Source organism: Neocloeon triangulifer, unplaced genomic scaffold, assembly GCF_031216515.1.
Source record: "Neocloeon triangulifer isolate White Clay Creek 2 clone unplaced genomic scaffold, ASM3121651v1 ptg000001l, whole genome shotgun sequence".
Classification (NCBI taxonomy): Eukaryota; Metazoa; Arthropoda; class Insecta; order Ephemeroptera; family Baetidae; genus Neocloeon; species Neocloeon triangulifer.
The window spans coordinates 10,865,357-10,881,188 of NW_026775544.1; the positions used below are offsets into that span (position 1 = coordinate 10,865,357).

The 15,832-nt window shown below is 44.3% G+C and overlaps 3 protein-coding genes across 3 annotated transcripts; all 3 read left to right on the forward strand.

Annotated features, from left to right (window-relative positions):
- Positions 1-22: 22 nt before the first annotated feature.
- Positions 23-7,438, forward strand: LOC132201054 (uncharacterized). The gene is made up of 6 exons (XM_059626933.1): positions 23-488; positions 1,080-1,542; positions 2,351-3,007; positions 3,258-3,661; positions 3,719-4,246; positions 4,448-7,438. Exons 2-6 carry the CDS (start codon positions 1,087-1,089, stop codon positions 6,675-6,677), a joined length of 4,275 nt encoding a protein of 1,424 aa, XP_059482916.1. The 5' UTR covers positions 23-488; positions 1,080-1,086; the 3' UTR covers positions 6,678-7,438.
- A 379-nt stretch (positions 7,439-7,817) lies between these two features.
- Positions 7,818-12,288, forward strand: LOC132201062 (double-stranded RNA-binding protein Staufen homolog 2). The gene is made up of 12 exons (XM_059626947.1): positions 7,818-7,967; positions 8,151-8,234; positions 8,323-8,674; positions 8,735-8,932; positions 8,985-9,260; positions 9,341-9,400; positions 9,593-9,781; positions 9,838-9,987; positions 10,041-10,337; positions 10,388-10,810; positions 11,026-11,217; positions 11,278-12,288. The coding sequence occupies exons 2-11, from the start codon at positions 8,164-8,166 to the stop codon at positions 11,212-11,214; spliced, it is 2,205 nt and encodes a 734-aa protein (XP_059482930.1). The 5' UTR covers positions 7,818-7,967; positions 8,151-8,163; the 3' UTR covers positions 11,215-11,217; positions 11,278-12,288.
- Positions 12,289-12,645: 357 nt separating this feature from the next.
- Positions 12,646-15,479, forward strand: LOC132199238 (baculoviral IAP repeat-containing protein 3-like). The gene is made up of 3 exons (XM_059623824.1): positions 12,646-12,804; positions 13,237-13,516; positions 13,972-15,479. The coding sequence occupies exons 2-3, from the start codon at positions 13,452-13,454 to the stop codon at positions 14,795-14,797; spliced, it is 891 nt and encodes a 296-aa protein (XP_059479807.1). The 5' UTR covers positions 12,646-12,804; positions 13,237-13,451; the 3' UTR covers positions 14,798-15,479.
- Positions 15,480-15,832: the final 353 nt, after the last annotated feature.

Consider the following 15,832-nt stretch of genomic DNA (forward strand, 5'->3'; position numbering starts at 1 on the left):
CGAAGCTGCGGCAATGCGCAAAGCACGGAACTTAAAAATGTCCGCTTAAAAAGTCATAAAAACGAGGTAGCGTGGTCGTATGCAAATGCGGCTCGGATGCGACGTTTCGCTGAAATTCCATCTTTTGTCAACTTTTAAAGATGCATTAAAGCAGAAAATTTCGAAATTGTAGGTAAGGCGGAGGAGATTCGTGCGAATCAATGCGAGTTTATTGATTTGCGCATCGAGCCATAGGTGTCTCTGGGCCTGGTGCTCGCAGCGTTCTTTTGTGCGCTTCGTGCACTAGTCGAGTACCCGCCAATCGTATCTTTCCAACTCTCCGTGTGCTCGCTACCAACTTCTTATGACGCCATTTTACCCCGACGAGGAGCAGTTCGCGCTGTGAAAATCGTCCGGGATGGTCGGCGAATTACGCGAGAGTGCCGGTCCACAGACGAATTAAATGACCAGCTAGTCTCCTGCGAATTGATCGCCAGTTCGAGTCGCTGGTAAGCCGCCCTCGCCACCAAACTGGCCCCCCAATTCTGGGTGTGTTTGCATCCGAGCTCGCCTTTCGCACCGAATCTTGCACCGAAGGCCCGCAGACGAGGTTTTGCAACATTTTGTAACCACAATTTGCCAATCGCCCTCGTCACTTTGGCGAACCCGGGATGCGATTCTGGCCTCGCCAGGGTTGAAATTCGTGTCCGAACGTGGGGCAGAGCCTGCAAAACACCCATTTCGGGCCTATGACAACAAACACGAGAAACTCGAATTTCGGCAAATTCGCACGAATTTCACGTTTTCGTGCAAATTTTTCCGCTCAAATTCGCAGGCCCGGCCGAGCAGCGTCACTTTTGCTGCGAGTCAATTCGCTCGGGCCAGAATTTCCGCATCATTTTTGCACTTTCGGCTTTGCAATGTGCATCACGTGCACCCCTTGCATTTGCAAAATTATTTAACTTGAAAATTGTTTAACTTAAAATTTATCAATTTTTCAAATTTTCCGAAGAACTTAAAAATTTCTTAATGAGAAAATGTTTTTTTTTTAACTTGCTCTATGATGTCTGACTTCAATTTTCAAATTTCTTTTTTTGCAGATTTGCTATGGAATATGATTCTGGATTGGAAATCACCGCTTTGACCTCGAGGAAATACAAAAAGCATGGGTTAGGTGGTGAGGAAGATGAGGTGCCGTCGAATTGGGGTGACATGCTCAACGGGCACCACGCGACGAGCACCCCGTACTACTTCCCGGAACTGGGACGGCCGCCGCCGCCGAGGAAGAAGGCTTATCAAAATCCAGCGGCCATCGAACTAGACGAGACAAGTGTGTGGTATGAAGACTCGCGGACTGCAAACCAGCAGCCGGTGGTTCGGTTTCGCTGTGCCAAGTGCGGTGAGGGCGGGTTTGAGACTCTGCCCGGCCTCAAGGACCACCAGAGGCAGTGCTTCAAGTACAGAAAAGTACACAGTGCAAATCGGACAAGACGGAAGGTCTATTTTTGCAACTCGTGCGGCACATACCACTCTGGCAGTGACTTATACCTGCACACACTACAGGTCTCTCTTGGTTTTGAGAACTTTTAATGGAAACTTTTGGAATGGAAAGAGAGATAGTGAAATGCAAATAGTCCTAGAGAAATTTCTTGATTTTTTTTTTAATCTATTTCATGAAGAGATTTTAGGAGTGAGGTTTTTTAAGGAAAAATTGTTATTTAAATTTAATTTGAAGGCTGAAACTCAATAGATATGTTTTTGGTTACTATTTTCTGTAGCAATCTTTATGAATTAAATTTTTCTAACTGATTGTCCAGATTTTGCGTAAAATTAGAAGCACATAAGCAACAATGAAGTCTTAAAAAAGCTTTGAATTTTAACTTTAATGCTTTAATTTCATTCGACTGGCTTTGGAAGAAAGAGAGATAGAGATATGCTGAAAGTCCAACAGAAATTTATTAATTATTTTGTAAATTAAGTGAAAATAAGATTAATTGAGAGGTTTTTAAGAGGAAAATATTGTTAATAAAACTAACTTTTTAAGTTATAACTTCTTGGTCATGCTTTTAGTTGAATTGTATATTATGGCCATATTTTTAAATTAAATATTTCCTTCAGTAAGCTTCAAAAAGGATTGTCCAGATTTTGCATTGCCAAATGAGGTATTTTTATTCTCTTTAATTAAAATCATCAATAAGTTTGGTAATGCGTTTGCAAACTTTTGAGATGAATATTAAATTTGTATATTCAACAGATATTTTTATATCAGCCTAGATTTTAATATTTTTGGGCTATAAATGAGTGAATATTATTAATTATTTTATAGTAAATCTAAAATTACATCTGTGACCAATTTTGTTTTTTTTTTCAGGCACATCAACGCCATGTGTGCTTGTTCTGTATGGCCACATTCATGAGGGCAGATAAGCTGTCGTACCATCTGCGAACAAGGCACAGACTGCCGAACGTCACCTTCTCCACGCTGACCGAATTCTTCTCGCATTTCACTAAAGGCTGTTTGCTGAGTTGCTGCTCTTGCAGTCGGTCATTCTCCGAGACGGACAACTTCTCTGGACACGAGTGTCAACGGCCAAAGAACAAATCGGCCAAAATCGAGTCGTACAGTGCGGGAGAAAACCACCGGCACCCAGCTAGTCACTCAGGCTCCAACTTCACCCTGCCGCAGCTCAAAGACGTCACAATTATTCCCATCAACAAAGGCGGAGCCAAAAAAGAGGCCACACAACAATCTGCTGCGAAAACGCCCAGTCTCAAGATTAAACTCAGCCTGCCCAAGAAGGGCAAGAAAAAAGAAGTCAGGACCCCTCCAGCCCCGACTGTCCTCGAACCGCCAACTATTGTAGACGATTCGGCCACGTTTGAGACTCCTATCCGCGTGAATGGTGAAAGTTTAACCGTGGATTCGGATTTGTCGAAACATGAGGAATCCGACTGGACGCAAAGCGAGTTGCCCTCTGTCGAGCCAGCGCCACCTGAGCCTGAGCCAGAACCGCAACCAGAACCAGTGGTAATACAAAATAAAATGAATCAATGTTGTGAGTCACTGAAAAGGCCAAACTATTATCAATATTATTCAATTACTTCATCCTTGTTCAATTGTTCTTCAATTCCAATTGAGACAAAAATTTGAATTAATGTATAATACCTTTTCTGAAACTTCTCTTAGATATTTTGAAATAAGGAAAATGAAGCATTAAAAATTGTCCACTAAACTCCTGGTAATTTAAAGCAAATTATTCTAACTTTATTTTTTCTAGGAGGAACCACCGCCTCCTCCCCCTCCACCAGAGGAGGAAATCCAACTGGCTGGCGAGGAAGCCCCTCTGATTGATCTCTTCATCATCAAGCCCATCGACGAGCTGCAGATTAGAGAATTGCTCAAGCAAGCCATAACTGAGGCATGCAGCACATGTGTCTACTGCAGCCATGCAGTCAAAATTGCCGTCAATGGAAGGCAGCTGGCCCTGCATCTGTTGTCTCATCACAGGTTCCAGCTTATCTTCAAAAACGCACCACTTCCTTTAGAGACCTCCATTGAACTCATCAAGAGCAAATTGCCTGAGCTGGAGAGCTCCTTCTTCAACTGCGATTCATACGACAATGCCCTCACACCCGAAGAGCAGCCAAAGTTCATGAGGCATTACGAATGTTTTCAGTGCAGGTAAATTAAATATATTTTTAATTGAAACGAGTACCTAAATTTTAATCCCTTCCACAGATATGTAACTCTTCTGCACAAGGAGCTTTACATCCACAATCGGAAGATGCACCAGAAGCACAGTCTCGTCTGCACCATGTGCAAGACCAACTTTTTCAACTACAGTGAACTGCTTTGCCACCTGTGTCCAGGCGTGTACCTGGATAACCACAGTACAAAGTTCCGGTGCTGCTTCTGCAGTGTGGACGACCTGCCATCCTCATTCCGGCTCATGGTGCATTTGCGCAAGTGCCATCTTTCGTGCGAGGTGTGTCTGGAGGCGACGCCCGATCAGTCCAAGTTGTCGGTGCACGTTTGGAAACACAAACTCAACCACTACTGCCATAAGTGTTGCATAGCGTACCGCAACAAGACAGACATGACGAGGCACCTATTCTGGAAGCACGGCACCGAGAGCGTGACTTGCAAAAAGTGCATGCAGAAGAAGTGGCCGTATGTTTATCACTTCTGCATACCGCCCACCGAGTTTTCGTGCGAGGAGTGCGGCTCAACCTTTGGCAGGGCAGTTGCTCTCAAAGTCCACAAAAGGTTCAAATTTTACTTAATTAATAAAACGATATAATTTTTTTTTTAAATAATTCAAAAATATGTGATGTTTTTGTTTTTTAAGTTCTATCAAATGGACCATTTTTTTCATACTTCAAAGTATTTTAATCTTTTCTTTAAAATTGTAGAGCGTTAAATATATTTGTTCACTCTAAATTCTGATTCATTTAATTTCTGTTTCAGAATCCATACAAATGAACTGCTATACCCTTGTGGTGAGTGCAATGAAAGCTTCATTTCCCGTAAACTGCTGGCCAGGCATGACATAACAGTCCATAATCCTCCTCCTCCTCCGTCACCTGTAGAGGATAAGAAGGAAGAACCAGATGTTGATGTAGATGTGATGGAGACTGATGGTGAAAATTCTTTTCCGTTTGATACGACCACAAAATCTGAACTGGAGCCAGACGGTTCCGCACAGCTGGAAGCTGTCGAAAAGAAAACCACTCCCAAGCGAGATGTGTATGACTTGCCTCCGCTGAATCTGTCCTCTGACAGCGAGACAGACTCTGACACTGAAGATGCTGCTGCAAAAGTGCCAGAAACGCAGCCTGCTGAAGAAAAGCGTTCAAGTGAAGCCAAAAATTCGGTAGAACCTGCAGAAATACAGACTAATGCAGTTGCTCCGATAGATTCAGTTTGGGACAATTTTAAAGATCAGTCAGATGAAAAGAAAGAAGAAATTGCAACAGCTCAGCCCGCGGTTCCTATGGAAGTTGTTGAAGTTTTAGCAGAGCCCCAAGAGCCTCCAGCTGAGGTGACAGAAACTCCTGCTGTGGTTGAAGAACCAGAATCGCCTGCCCCGATCCTGCCACCTGAGGAGCTTGCTGAACTGGTCCAGTATGACCACGATTATTTCACTGTCCAGGCGTACGCAGAGGGAGAGGAGCCGGTTGACGAACCACCAATGCCGGTAATAGAAGACTTTCAGATACCATGCGATATGATCCTTGCCAGTTTCACCGAAGGAATACAGCTAAGTCCTCCCAGGCATTTCAAGCGGAAAAGGCAAAACAGCTCTGGGTCTTCTTCGGACAGCAGTTCCAGCAGCTCGGACAGCGATTCCAGCTCTTGCAGTTGCTCTAGCTCCAACTGCAGTTGCGGCTCGGGTTCCTCAAGCAGCTCGTCTTCATCAAGCAGCACTTCTGATTCTGAATCGGAGACTGAAAGGAAGGCCCGCAAGTTGAAGAAGAAATTGAAGAAAAAGGCCAAGGCCGAGCAGAACCTTCAGAACGGAGTGGCCGATGAGGAAGGGAAGGAGGAGGAGCCCATCGACATTGGTCCCCCAGTTCTGTTCTTCCACGAGTCCGACTTGGACACCAATGAGTCTGCCTCGGATGACGAGAACTTTTACGACGAGCATCCTCGCAAGATCGGCCTCAACAGGCCGACCACCCTTTCCTCCATTTTCTCACCCTCCATCACTCCCGCGCCTACCCCTCCGCCAAGCCTCGAAAACGGCGTGGCCGGGGGCAGCATGGCCAACTTGGACACGGTTCTTCCGCAACACCAGCAGTTCAAATCCAAGAGCAAGAAGAAGAAGCGGCAGTCGCACACCCACACGTCGCCGTCGCAACCGCCCACCAAGAAGAAGAGGAAGGACCGCTGGTCGCCCGACGCCATCTACGAAAGCAACCTGCGCTTCTTCCTGGCCAGCCAGGGCAAGGCCGTTCCTCCCCCGCGGCCAGTGCAGGAACCTGCCGACCTGGGCACCGAAGTGGCCGAGGATGGCAGCAGGTCGTCCAAGCGCAAGCGCGTGCCCAAAAAGTTCTACGGTGACACGGACGACGAAGACTCGAGTCAGAACATGATGTTCTCGCCGCTGGTGGCGACCCCCGCGGGGCCCCCGCGGCCTGCCAAGAAAAAGTCGCGCTCCTCCAGCGTGGTGTCAGACAACACAACCCCCCAGCGCGTCCTGTCGCCGCGCGAAATGACCGTGTCCGAACGCCTGCTGCAGGAGACGCTGGACTTCGTGGCCGCCGGACGCGACGGCAAAACGGCCGACGACCAGGAGTACCGCGGACGTCCCAAGCTGGTGTTGACCCTGCCAACAGGGTCGTTCAGTCGGTACAGCCAGGAGGCGCCTGAGACTTCCTCTGAGGAGGAGGAGGAGGCGTACGACTCGGACGATGAGGCGGAGCCTGAACCGGCACCCCCTCCTCCCCCTCCGCAAGTCGTGGACAACCTGGAGACCTTCACCAGGGCGCACCCGTCCGAGATGCAGACGCTGGACAGCAAACTGTACTGCTACTGCCGGTGTCCATACGACGAGGTGTCCGAGATGATTGGGTGCGACGACCACGACTGCGCCTTCGAGTGGTTCCATTTTGACTGCGTGGGCATCACGGTGCCGCCGGTGGGCACCTGGTACTGTCCCGAGTGTCGCAAGAAACAAGCTTTAGCAGCTTCATAGCAATGAAACGCTTATCGACTGGACTCTCGAGAGTATTAAAACAGAAAATCGGACCGTAGCCGTGAAAGGGGCGGGAATGAAGAAGAATTTGCTGCTCACTAGTTGACTCTTGTTTTGTTGGATCGTTTTTCCTTCTCAATCTCATATAGAGCTGTTGCGTTGCATTATTATTTATTATGTGCATTTAAAAAAAAACGTCTCTGTGTTTGACGGGCAGCAGAGTACAACGTTGAGGACCTGAAATCGATTTCCCTGCCACGATCCAGCAGAGGGAAGTGGATTTTAATGTGGCTAAACAGCACGTAGTAGACTAGTTGTACAAATTAAACGTCGAGCACACACACACACTTGTTTTCCTCGTCTCATTATTCTTTTTGTAAGATGACTGATGGTGTAGAATGATTCTGCGTGCAGCGGCATTTCGCCTATTTTGAACTGATGTCCTGTCCATGCCGGCGCCGAGAGTGTAGTAGTTGTTTCGAGCAACCATCGTGGCCACTTAGCATTTTATTCTCGGTTCGGCATTCTAAAAGAAAATAATCGCAGTGTATAAAATACTATCGGATCTATTTGCGGCATTTAACAGAAAATTGAAATCCTACTTTCACCAGGCAGACTGCTCGCAACCTGTTTGCAAATCCAGCCCCTGAAATTATACCCTTCAAGTGTACATTTGAGTTGCAATCTTTCAAAAATGGCAAGTGCATAGTTTTACGGGAATCATTTTTGTGATACATGAATAAAATTAACAAGATCCTTTATTTCCGCATTTCATTTCTTTTACAATATAAATATAAAGTCAGACGAAAGATTATTTAAATTTTTCTGATATAAAATAAAAATTACAGAGGAATTGAGAAGTTTCAGTGAGACTTGAGACTACTAATAATTCGAATAATTCTTTTAATAAGAGCGCATTTGCGTACAATATGCACTGCTGGAGCAGCACTACAAAAAGAACATTCAGCACCACCTATTATGTACTCTATGTAGCAGTGGGAAGCACAAGCATACATTGGGACTGTGTTAATTTTTCTCAAAGTATTAAAGCTCCGCCAATTTTATCAGAAAATAAATGTCGAAATTTAATATCGTCCACACCTCTTCTTGTACTTCTCCACTACACATAATGAGAAGGTCGCGGCCGCGAGCGGTGCTCTGGTGGCGCAGACGGGAGACGTCAACAGAAAACATGGCCGCGTTCTGTTGAGGATTTTCTTTGTGTTTGCCAAGTACAATTTCACCATTTTAGGCCAGAATTCAAATTGAGATCATTGAACGGGAGCACCGGTACGTTTAACAAGTATTTCACCCCATTTCGGAAATTGAATTTCCGCTTGGCGACCCTTTTGAAAGCCGGGAAAAGAGATTCGGCTAACGTGACCCTTCATTCGCCAACTCTCTGCATTGCGAAGGGCGTTTGATTTTAACATCATTTGCAATTATTTTAATACATTCAACAACAATTTTCAGCCGAAGAAGGGAAATGATCCATCCTGCAGTGTCTGTCCACCAGCTGCCCAGAAACCAGCAGCCACCGAACAACACTGGAAACAGGTGAGCGAATTTTACGATCGACCAGAATTCGTTCAGTCCGAGTGACGAGGATTTTTGTGTTTATTTTAATTGAAATGGTCGATTCTAGGATGCCGCACCACCAGATGCCGATGCGAATGCCGCAGCCTCGCCTAGCTGTGCCGCAATCACACCCTCACCTGGTGATGGGTCTGCAGCCGTCTCCCGCAGGAGTGCAGATGGTGCCAGTGGCCGCTCCCCTCGTGGCCGCCGCCGTCGTGTCGGCGCCCGAAGAGCCGCCACGGGCACCAGCAATCGTCGTGGCCGCTCCCCAGCAGGTCACCAAGGCAGAGTCCGTCTCCGACGCGGCCGAGAGCGAAGCCTCCGACGAGGCGGCCTCTGCCTCCCAACTACCCAACTTGGCAAACACTAAAGAGAAGACACCCATGTGCCTGATCAACGAGCTGGCAAGATTCAACAAGGTGCTCGAGATCAATTTCTAGAGTGGATAGAAAACTAAAATTTTGGCTCACTTTGTGCAGATAACCCACCAGTACAGACTGACCAGCGAGACAGGCCCAGCACACAAAAAGCAGTTCACGGTTACGCTGCTGCTCGGCAGCGAAGAGTACACTGCGGAAGGCGCCAGCATCAAAAAGGCGCAACACGCGGCAGCAGCCAACGCTCTGGTCAAGACCCGCTTTGAGCACCCTCCACCCAAGACGCAGCGGGTGCTCAAGGTATTAATAAAAAATTTAAACAAATTATGAATTAATTGGCAATCGTTTTTAGGTGCATAAAGCAAATGTGACGCCAACCGTGGAGTTGAACGCATTGGCGATGAAGCGCGGGGAGCCGACCTCGTACACAATGCTGGAGCCACTGCCCAGTCAGTTCCCGCCGGTCTATCCGCGGGGTCTGCCCTACCAGCGCTTCCACTTCAACAAGCAGCTCGTGTACCCGCCGGCGCCCCCTCCCGTCTTCTATGCCACTCTCAAGGTGGGCGAAAGGGAGTTCCCCGGACAGGGAAAAACTGCCCAGGCGGCTAAACATGATGCTGCCGCCAAGGTGAATAAATATCTTATTTTTTTCCTTATTTTGACTGTTGAAGTGAAACTTCAATCTCACATGTAAATTATCTTCTACAGGCGCTTTTGGAACTGAAAGCTCTTCCGCTGCCCGAAAACAGTGGCCAAGAAAATGGCCAGGTAAAATATTTTTTGAATATTTTAACTTCAAGTTTTTCATAATTAAAAGTTTAAGGATAAATTGAAATCTTTACTTTTTTATGAAAGATATATTTTTTTTTTAAATTGCAATCATATTTTAAAAATCATTAAAATAAAATAATGTTATCTTTCTAAATTTACTTATCCATTTTAATATTTAATTTCCATCAGGGCAAGGAGGACGAAGATGGGTGCAACCTGAAATCGCCAATTTCCCAGGTGCACGAGATGGCTTTGAAAAGAAATATGGCTGTGACTTTTGAGGTGATCAAAGAGAGAGGACCTCCGCACATGAGGACCTTCCTAACCAGCTGCAAAGTGGGTGACATAGTGACCGAAGGAGAGGGTAATAGTAAGAAGGTTTGTAATTTTCTAAATTTACCATGAATTTTACTTAAATTTATTTTTACATTTAGACGTCAAAGAAGAAAGCAGCAGAAAATATGTTGGATGAGCTGAAAAAGCTTCCTCCAATGAGTCCCCCTGAATTGGTGATTCCGGTGAGAGCCAAAAAGAAGCAACCTGTAGTCAAGAAGAAGACGAGGAATCTGATAAAGGTTGCGCAGGTAGTTGACAATATTCATCTCTGAAATTTAAGTTGAACTTTGTAACTTTGAAGGAGCCCAAGGGCAAGCAGGAGGGATTGGAGGAAATCAATCCCATATCTCGACTCATCCAAATTCAGCAGGCGAAGAAGGAAAAAGAGCCCGAGTACACTTTGGTTGAAGACAGGAACAACTCGAAAAGGCGTCAGTTTGCAGTCATGGTGAGCGTGGGGGAGTTGTGCTGCACAGGCTACGGCCCCAACAAGAAAATGGCCAAGAGGTCTGCCGCCGAAGCGATGCTCAAAACGATCAACTGCGGCGGCACCGAAACTCCTGCAGACCCCAAAAACAAAAAGGACAAAACCCGAAAGGTTCAAAAACACTTTTATCTTGATCTGGCTTTAATTAGGACAAATTTCAGGTGAAGTTCCAGGACGAAGCCCTGGTGGAGTCGAAGGAGCCGCCAAGCCAGCCGGGGGGCACCAGTGGCCGCCAGCTGGTGCCCGGCTTGTTGCTGATGACTGACGGAGCCGCGGCCAACGGCCAGGCGGGCGGCTCCGCAGTCAAAGGGGCGGCCAACCCTGTTTGCCAGACCACTGCCCTGATCGCCAAGGAGCTGCTCAACTCGGGCAGCTCCCCAACGGCCGAGGCACTTGTCACTGCAGGAAAGATTTCAGGCTCCGCTCAGAGCGGCCAAACCAGTCCTCCGGAGGCCGCGCCAGCCCCGGCCGCGGAGATTAGTGCTGAGCAGGACGCGGCAGGTCAGGCAGCCAAGCCCAAGGAGCTGCTCAGCTATCTGGCCAAGCTGCTCAAGTTCAGCGTTCAGTACACCGATTTCCCGAAGGTATTTCAAATTAAAATTTCCAATTCTTTAGAGATTGAGAAATTTTACAGAATAAAATCATTAACTTGTACTATGAAATTTTCAATTTTTCCTCTTTATCTCTTAGACAATTAAAAATGGATCTCTTAGGAATTAAATTAAATTACAATAATTTAAGTTAAATAAATTGCTGCTAACCTATTCGATCTAATTGAAATTACATTTTTTCATTCCAGGTGAACCAGAGCGAGTTCTTGAGTCTGGTGTCCCTGACCACAAACCCACCCCAAACTCATCATGGCGCAGGACCTACCATTGAAGCCGCTCAGGAAAGGGCCGCCCACACTGCTCTGAGGGCTCTTTCCGAGTACGGATTCAACACCGCCAACCTCAATCTCAAGGAGCAAGAGAAAAACGAAAACTAAGCAGTTTGTTTTCATCAGCTTTAAAAATTCCAAAATTTTGCTCCATTAATTTTGGTTTTGCAGAAATTCATTGTCCAGCGGATGGCTCAACGATGCGGCCATGTATCGCCCAACAATGCAAGCCTCCAGTGCGGAGGTTTGCATTGTTGTCCACCTACGCTATCTTCTGTTCAGCAACCTAAACTAACATTTGCTGTCTCGTGCTGCGCCTTTACTCAACTAAAGCATTTTGTTGGCCTCGACGGAGGCGGCGGCCAGGCCCTGGAGGCGGCTCGCGCAGCAAGAGCCGCCCTCAGCCTCGATTCTTCACTCATGAAGTTCTCTGTGTCAAGCATCTTGGTGTGTCCGACTAGTGTCGGTCCTGTGTACTCTTACTTAATTAGCCTTTGTGTTCTTAGTTCTCATTTGGGCAGAGTCACCCACGGACGCACCATTTGTGTCAAACAATGAGGAGACATAACTTTCCCTCTTTTATTATCCTTTATCAAGCTGCCAATAACCGGTGCAGATTTCTTTTTGACTTTTTCCTTAGCGGATAATTCAGTTTATTTGATTTTACCCTTAGGAGTTTTCACTTTTTTTCTGAATTTTTACCGCACTTGTCTTCATAGAATTGGATTTGAATTAATGACTTAGCGGACTTGGTGCCTCCATGGGTCGATTTTGGCACCCTTAGAATGTATTAACCTGAGGAGCGCGTTCCTCTCTGATGAGAAAAAAAAGGAAAATATGTAGCTTGTTGGTTGTCGAGTAGAGCGACAGGGGTGGCGTCGCCGGCCGGCCCTTTGCAGCAGGCGTCGCCACCCAAAGTATTAGGCCCGAGGGCCCTGCCAAGGACGGGGGCTCTTCTCCTTTTTGGCTCCATACTTCTCACACAGTGAATTTCATGTTATGTTTTACCTTTGAGCTTTTAGACCAGCAGAGAGGCCACCGCGCCAATCTCAAACTTCCCGACCAACCATTTAAAACTGCAAAGCTGGAATCTAATCAAAAATTGTGGCCAAGAGATTGGCGCTGGCCCTCTGCTCTCTTGCATAGCTTCAAAAATTAAAAAAAGGAAATACTATACCACGATACTGGTTGTTTAATTTGAAAAACCATTTGCTCATCAAAAATCCAAATTGTACTCTATATTAACTTGAAAAAAAATGATTTTCTGAGATGCAAAATAAATTTTACTCTCCTTAGAGAGATTATATAATTATTGCGGAATTCATTTCAAAGCTCAAAGCCGCTCTATCGTTTTCGTCTCCTCCATTTACTCTCTCTAACTCTGCTCTAACCCTTAGGAAGCAGCTGAATTTTTCTGAATAAATTTCATCATTCTGGATTTGTTCTAGAATTCGCATTCGCACTATAGAGACAACACAACTAACTGCGCGTGCGCGCTTTTCTAAATAAGCAACCGCTATGGATCTAATATGAATATATGAACCTATACATAGGTTATAAAAGCAAAGCAAGACTTTTTGAAAGTCTTAATAAATACATAGCATCTATTCCGCTTTAAAAGCCAGCCGGCAAGCATTGCATGGCATCCATTCTTCTTTGTCTGCAGGGTCAGCGTTCATACGTACATTACTTTAAAAGGTAAGAACTACTAATACATAAAGGGGTAATTTGTCTCTTATATTATTTAGCCCGGGCTGGGTTTCTTTAGCTTACAATATTTTTAAATTATTTTCAATATCCTTTCATCGAAAGGACAGCAAGAAAAGGAGAAATTTATACAAAATTCCGCCACGTTCAATGTTAGACTTTTCATGAAATTGCATGAAATAATTATTTACAAGCAGATGACCACTTTGTATTTATTTTCCAATATATATATGATAAATGATCGGTTTCGGGCCGTGATCGGTTATTGGCCGGGTCCATGTAAGAGAATGCGCGCGCATCACAATGCTTTTTAAATGGAGCGGCCAATAACTGATTTTGGCCTATAACCGATTAAGCATCAGCATCATACACAATGTTGTATGTTATGTTATTACATTACATATTAAGACTTTTTTTATCCAGGAGGGCATGACGTAGAGATCAAGAAACTGATTGGTCGTACTCTGAACTCTGAGGTGCGTAGTCGTACATATCGTGCGAGGTCTTCACACGGACGGGTTGATCTCGTCTCTCCGCTCCTCATCACCAAAATTCCTTCTCTCAGAAGCTGCCCGCAAATCATTTGGATCTTCAGTTCATAGTCTCTCTTCAAGCAGCCTATTTGATAAAAGAGAGAGATGGGGATTGCACGCGACGGCGGCGACGGTAATTCAGCCTCATCAGCAGGAATGTCTCCTGAGAGGTAATTCAGAAAATTTTAATTTTCATTGTGTGGAAGAATTGCATATTACAAAACGCTTTATTTTAACGGACATGGTTGTTTTTTTTTCATTGTTTTCAAACTAAAATGGCCAATGGCAAATTTCGTCCCTCAAAGTAATAATTGCATCATTGAATCCAACCGTGGCCAAAAACTGATCCTGATATGTTGTCTTATTGTTATTTATTGCATTAATGATTCATCATTAATTTGAGGGAAGAAATAAGCCACTATTGAATTAAAAATCTGCCTAATCATAATTTTTCCTCTTTATGTACCATAATTATATACAAAACAGACAACAGACCCCTAAAAACGATACGCATATTTATGTACCAGTCTTTGCAACGTTGTAATATACAATTCTACACGAAGTATTTTGAGCGCAAATATAATAAATTGAAATGAATATAATTTGTGCGGCAATCCTTTTCTAGGACTGCCTCATTGTCGCAGGAGCAGCAATCTGAGGCAAACAACTCGGCGATCATCATGACGTATGCAGACGCAGACGTCTCAAAGTTAAATCTCGACATCACACTGCACCGCTTGCTCACTTTCCCAACTAATTTTGAAATCGATTACCGTCATTCCCAACCACTGGCGGAAGCTGGACTTTTTTGGGATCGACATCAAAAATCAATTAAGTGCCGGTTTTGCAACTTTTATACCAAAGAAACAACAACATTTAGGGGCAAGACTGCACAAGAGATTTTGAATTTGAAGCGGACGATTTGTGCCATCGGCCAAAAATCATCAAGAAATGTCCCGCTTGGAGGAACTGCGAATTATAAAATTGAAGCTCATCGAATTTATTCTCTGCTGGAAAAAGACTGGAAATTTGTCACGCCTTTCGATTTGGCCAAATGGGGATTTTACTACACCGGCCAAGATGACAATTGCCGATGCATTTACTGCAATTTGGAAGTGCGTGGGTGGGAAAAGGGAGACACGCCGGAAATGGAACACAAAAAGTGGAACCCTAACTGCTCCCTTTTGATAAATCCGGCGGGCGTCCAAAACATAAAGATTGGAGAGGAGCAAATGGAAGCATACAGCGACTCCGTCGGTGCACTTCCCAATCCTGGACCAAGCTCGTTCATTGTCTGTTCAATTTTGAACTGTCCCACCCCTGTAACGAAGCAGAATGGACCATGCGGATGCATCAACCTTTGTGATGCATGCAAAGTCAACATCAATGTGTGCCCAAACCCAAATTGTGGTCTACCAATCGAGGATCACGTTTTGATTCCACAAAATTAAGTAAATTAACTCTTCCGCTGCCATTTTTAAGTTAAAAATTATTGTTTACATTATTGTCCCACACACACACACACACAAACGCTTTTCGATCTTAGTCCAGTGCCTTGGCGTGCGTCTCACTCAAATAATCCTTTGTTCATATTGTAATTCGCGTGTGAAAAGTTAATTTGCCCTGCGGACACGTCAACCTTTGTAACGGATGCAATGCTGATAGGTGTCCAAAATGCATCCTGTAATCAAGAAATTCCAGCTTTCATAATATTACAACCGGCAATTCTCCCATCGGGTACCAATGGTGCTTGATGCACCATCAAAGACAAGGGGGATAATATCCCTCTGTTTTTGCCGACAATATTTTTTCAACTTTTCGAGTTTTGCTTTTTTTTATTACTCTGAAACGCAAGAACGCGTTTAGTCTGAAAATTGTGGGGGAAAAACGTGATAGTGGTATTTGTTTTCATTTCAATAAGCTTAGGGAATACATATGTTTTCATTTGTCATTGTTTTATTCAAAAAATATAAATATTTTATGTTCTTATTGTGAATTTGAATAATCACGCTCACTATGAAATGATCCTTGCTATGCTTTTCTGCACATAGGTTATTGGAGAATTTTCAGTACTGAGTGTTTCATTGTATATTTAACATAATAAATTTAAGTTTTGATACAGTTAAATAATAATTAGGTTTTAATTTACTTTCAACTTATAGAATAATGATAAAATTATATTAATGTCTAAAAATTCATCCAACAAATTCATCGACTAAAGATTTAATTGGATTTAATTACTATTCAATGTTTTTCTAAATATTTGTGACTTCTCAGTCAATTTTGGTCTCATCACATTTTGATGTGAGGCGGCAAATATATTATTAAATTGATATTTAAGATGATTTTAATTTTATTTTTAACTTGAAATTTAAAAATGTGAATAGATTTTTCCTCTTCACTTCTATTATCCAAAGCAATGCGAGATTCAAAGAACATGATTAAACTTTCATTTTTCATTTATACAAAACATCAATTAACAATAC

Bases quoted from the DNA above. Each gene is read 5' to 3' on its own strand.
- LOC132201054 (XM_059626933.1), top strand. From the start codon at position 1,087: ATGGAATATGATTCTGGATTGGAAATCACCGCTTTGACCTCGAGGAAA. The intron at 1,543-2,350 runs GTCTCTCTTGGT...TTTTTTTTTCAG, and splicing joins TATACCTGCACACACTACAG to GCACATCAACGCCATGTGTG. The intron at 3,662-3,718 runs GTAAATTAAATA...TCCCTTCCACAG, and splicing joins TACGAATGTTTTCAGTGCAG to ATATGTAACTCTTCTGCACA.
- LOC132201062 (XM_059626947.1), top strand. From the start codon at position 8,164: ATGATCCATCCTGCAGTGTCTGTCCACCAGCTGCCCAGAAACCAGCAG. The intron at 8,933-8,984 runs GTATTAATAAAA...AATCGTTTTTAG, and splicing joins AGACGCAGCGGGTGCTCAAG to GTGCATAAAGCAAATGTGAC. The intron at 9,988-10,040 runs GTAGTTGACAAT...GTAACTTTGAAG, and splicing joins ATCTGATAAAGGTTGCGCAG to GAGCCCAAGGGCAAGCAGGA.
- LOC132199238 (XM_059623824.1), top strand. From the start codon at position 13,452: ATGGGGATTGCACGCGACGGCGGCGACGGTAATTCAGCCTCATCAGCA. The intron at 13,517-13,971 runs GTAATTCAGAAA...ATCCTTTTCTAG, and splicing joins GCAGGAATGTCTCCTGAGAG to GACTGCCTCATTGTCGCAGG.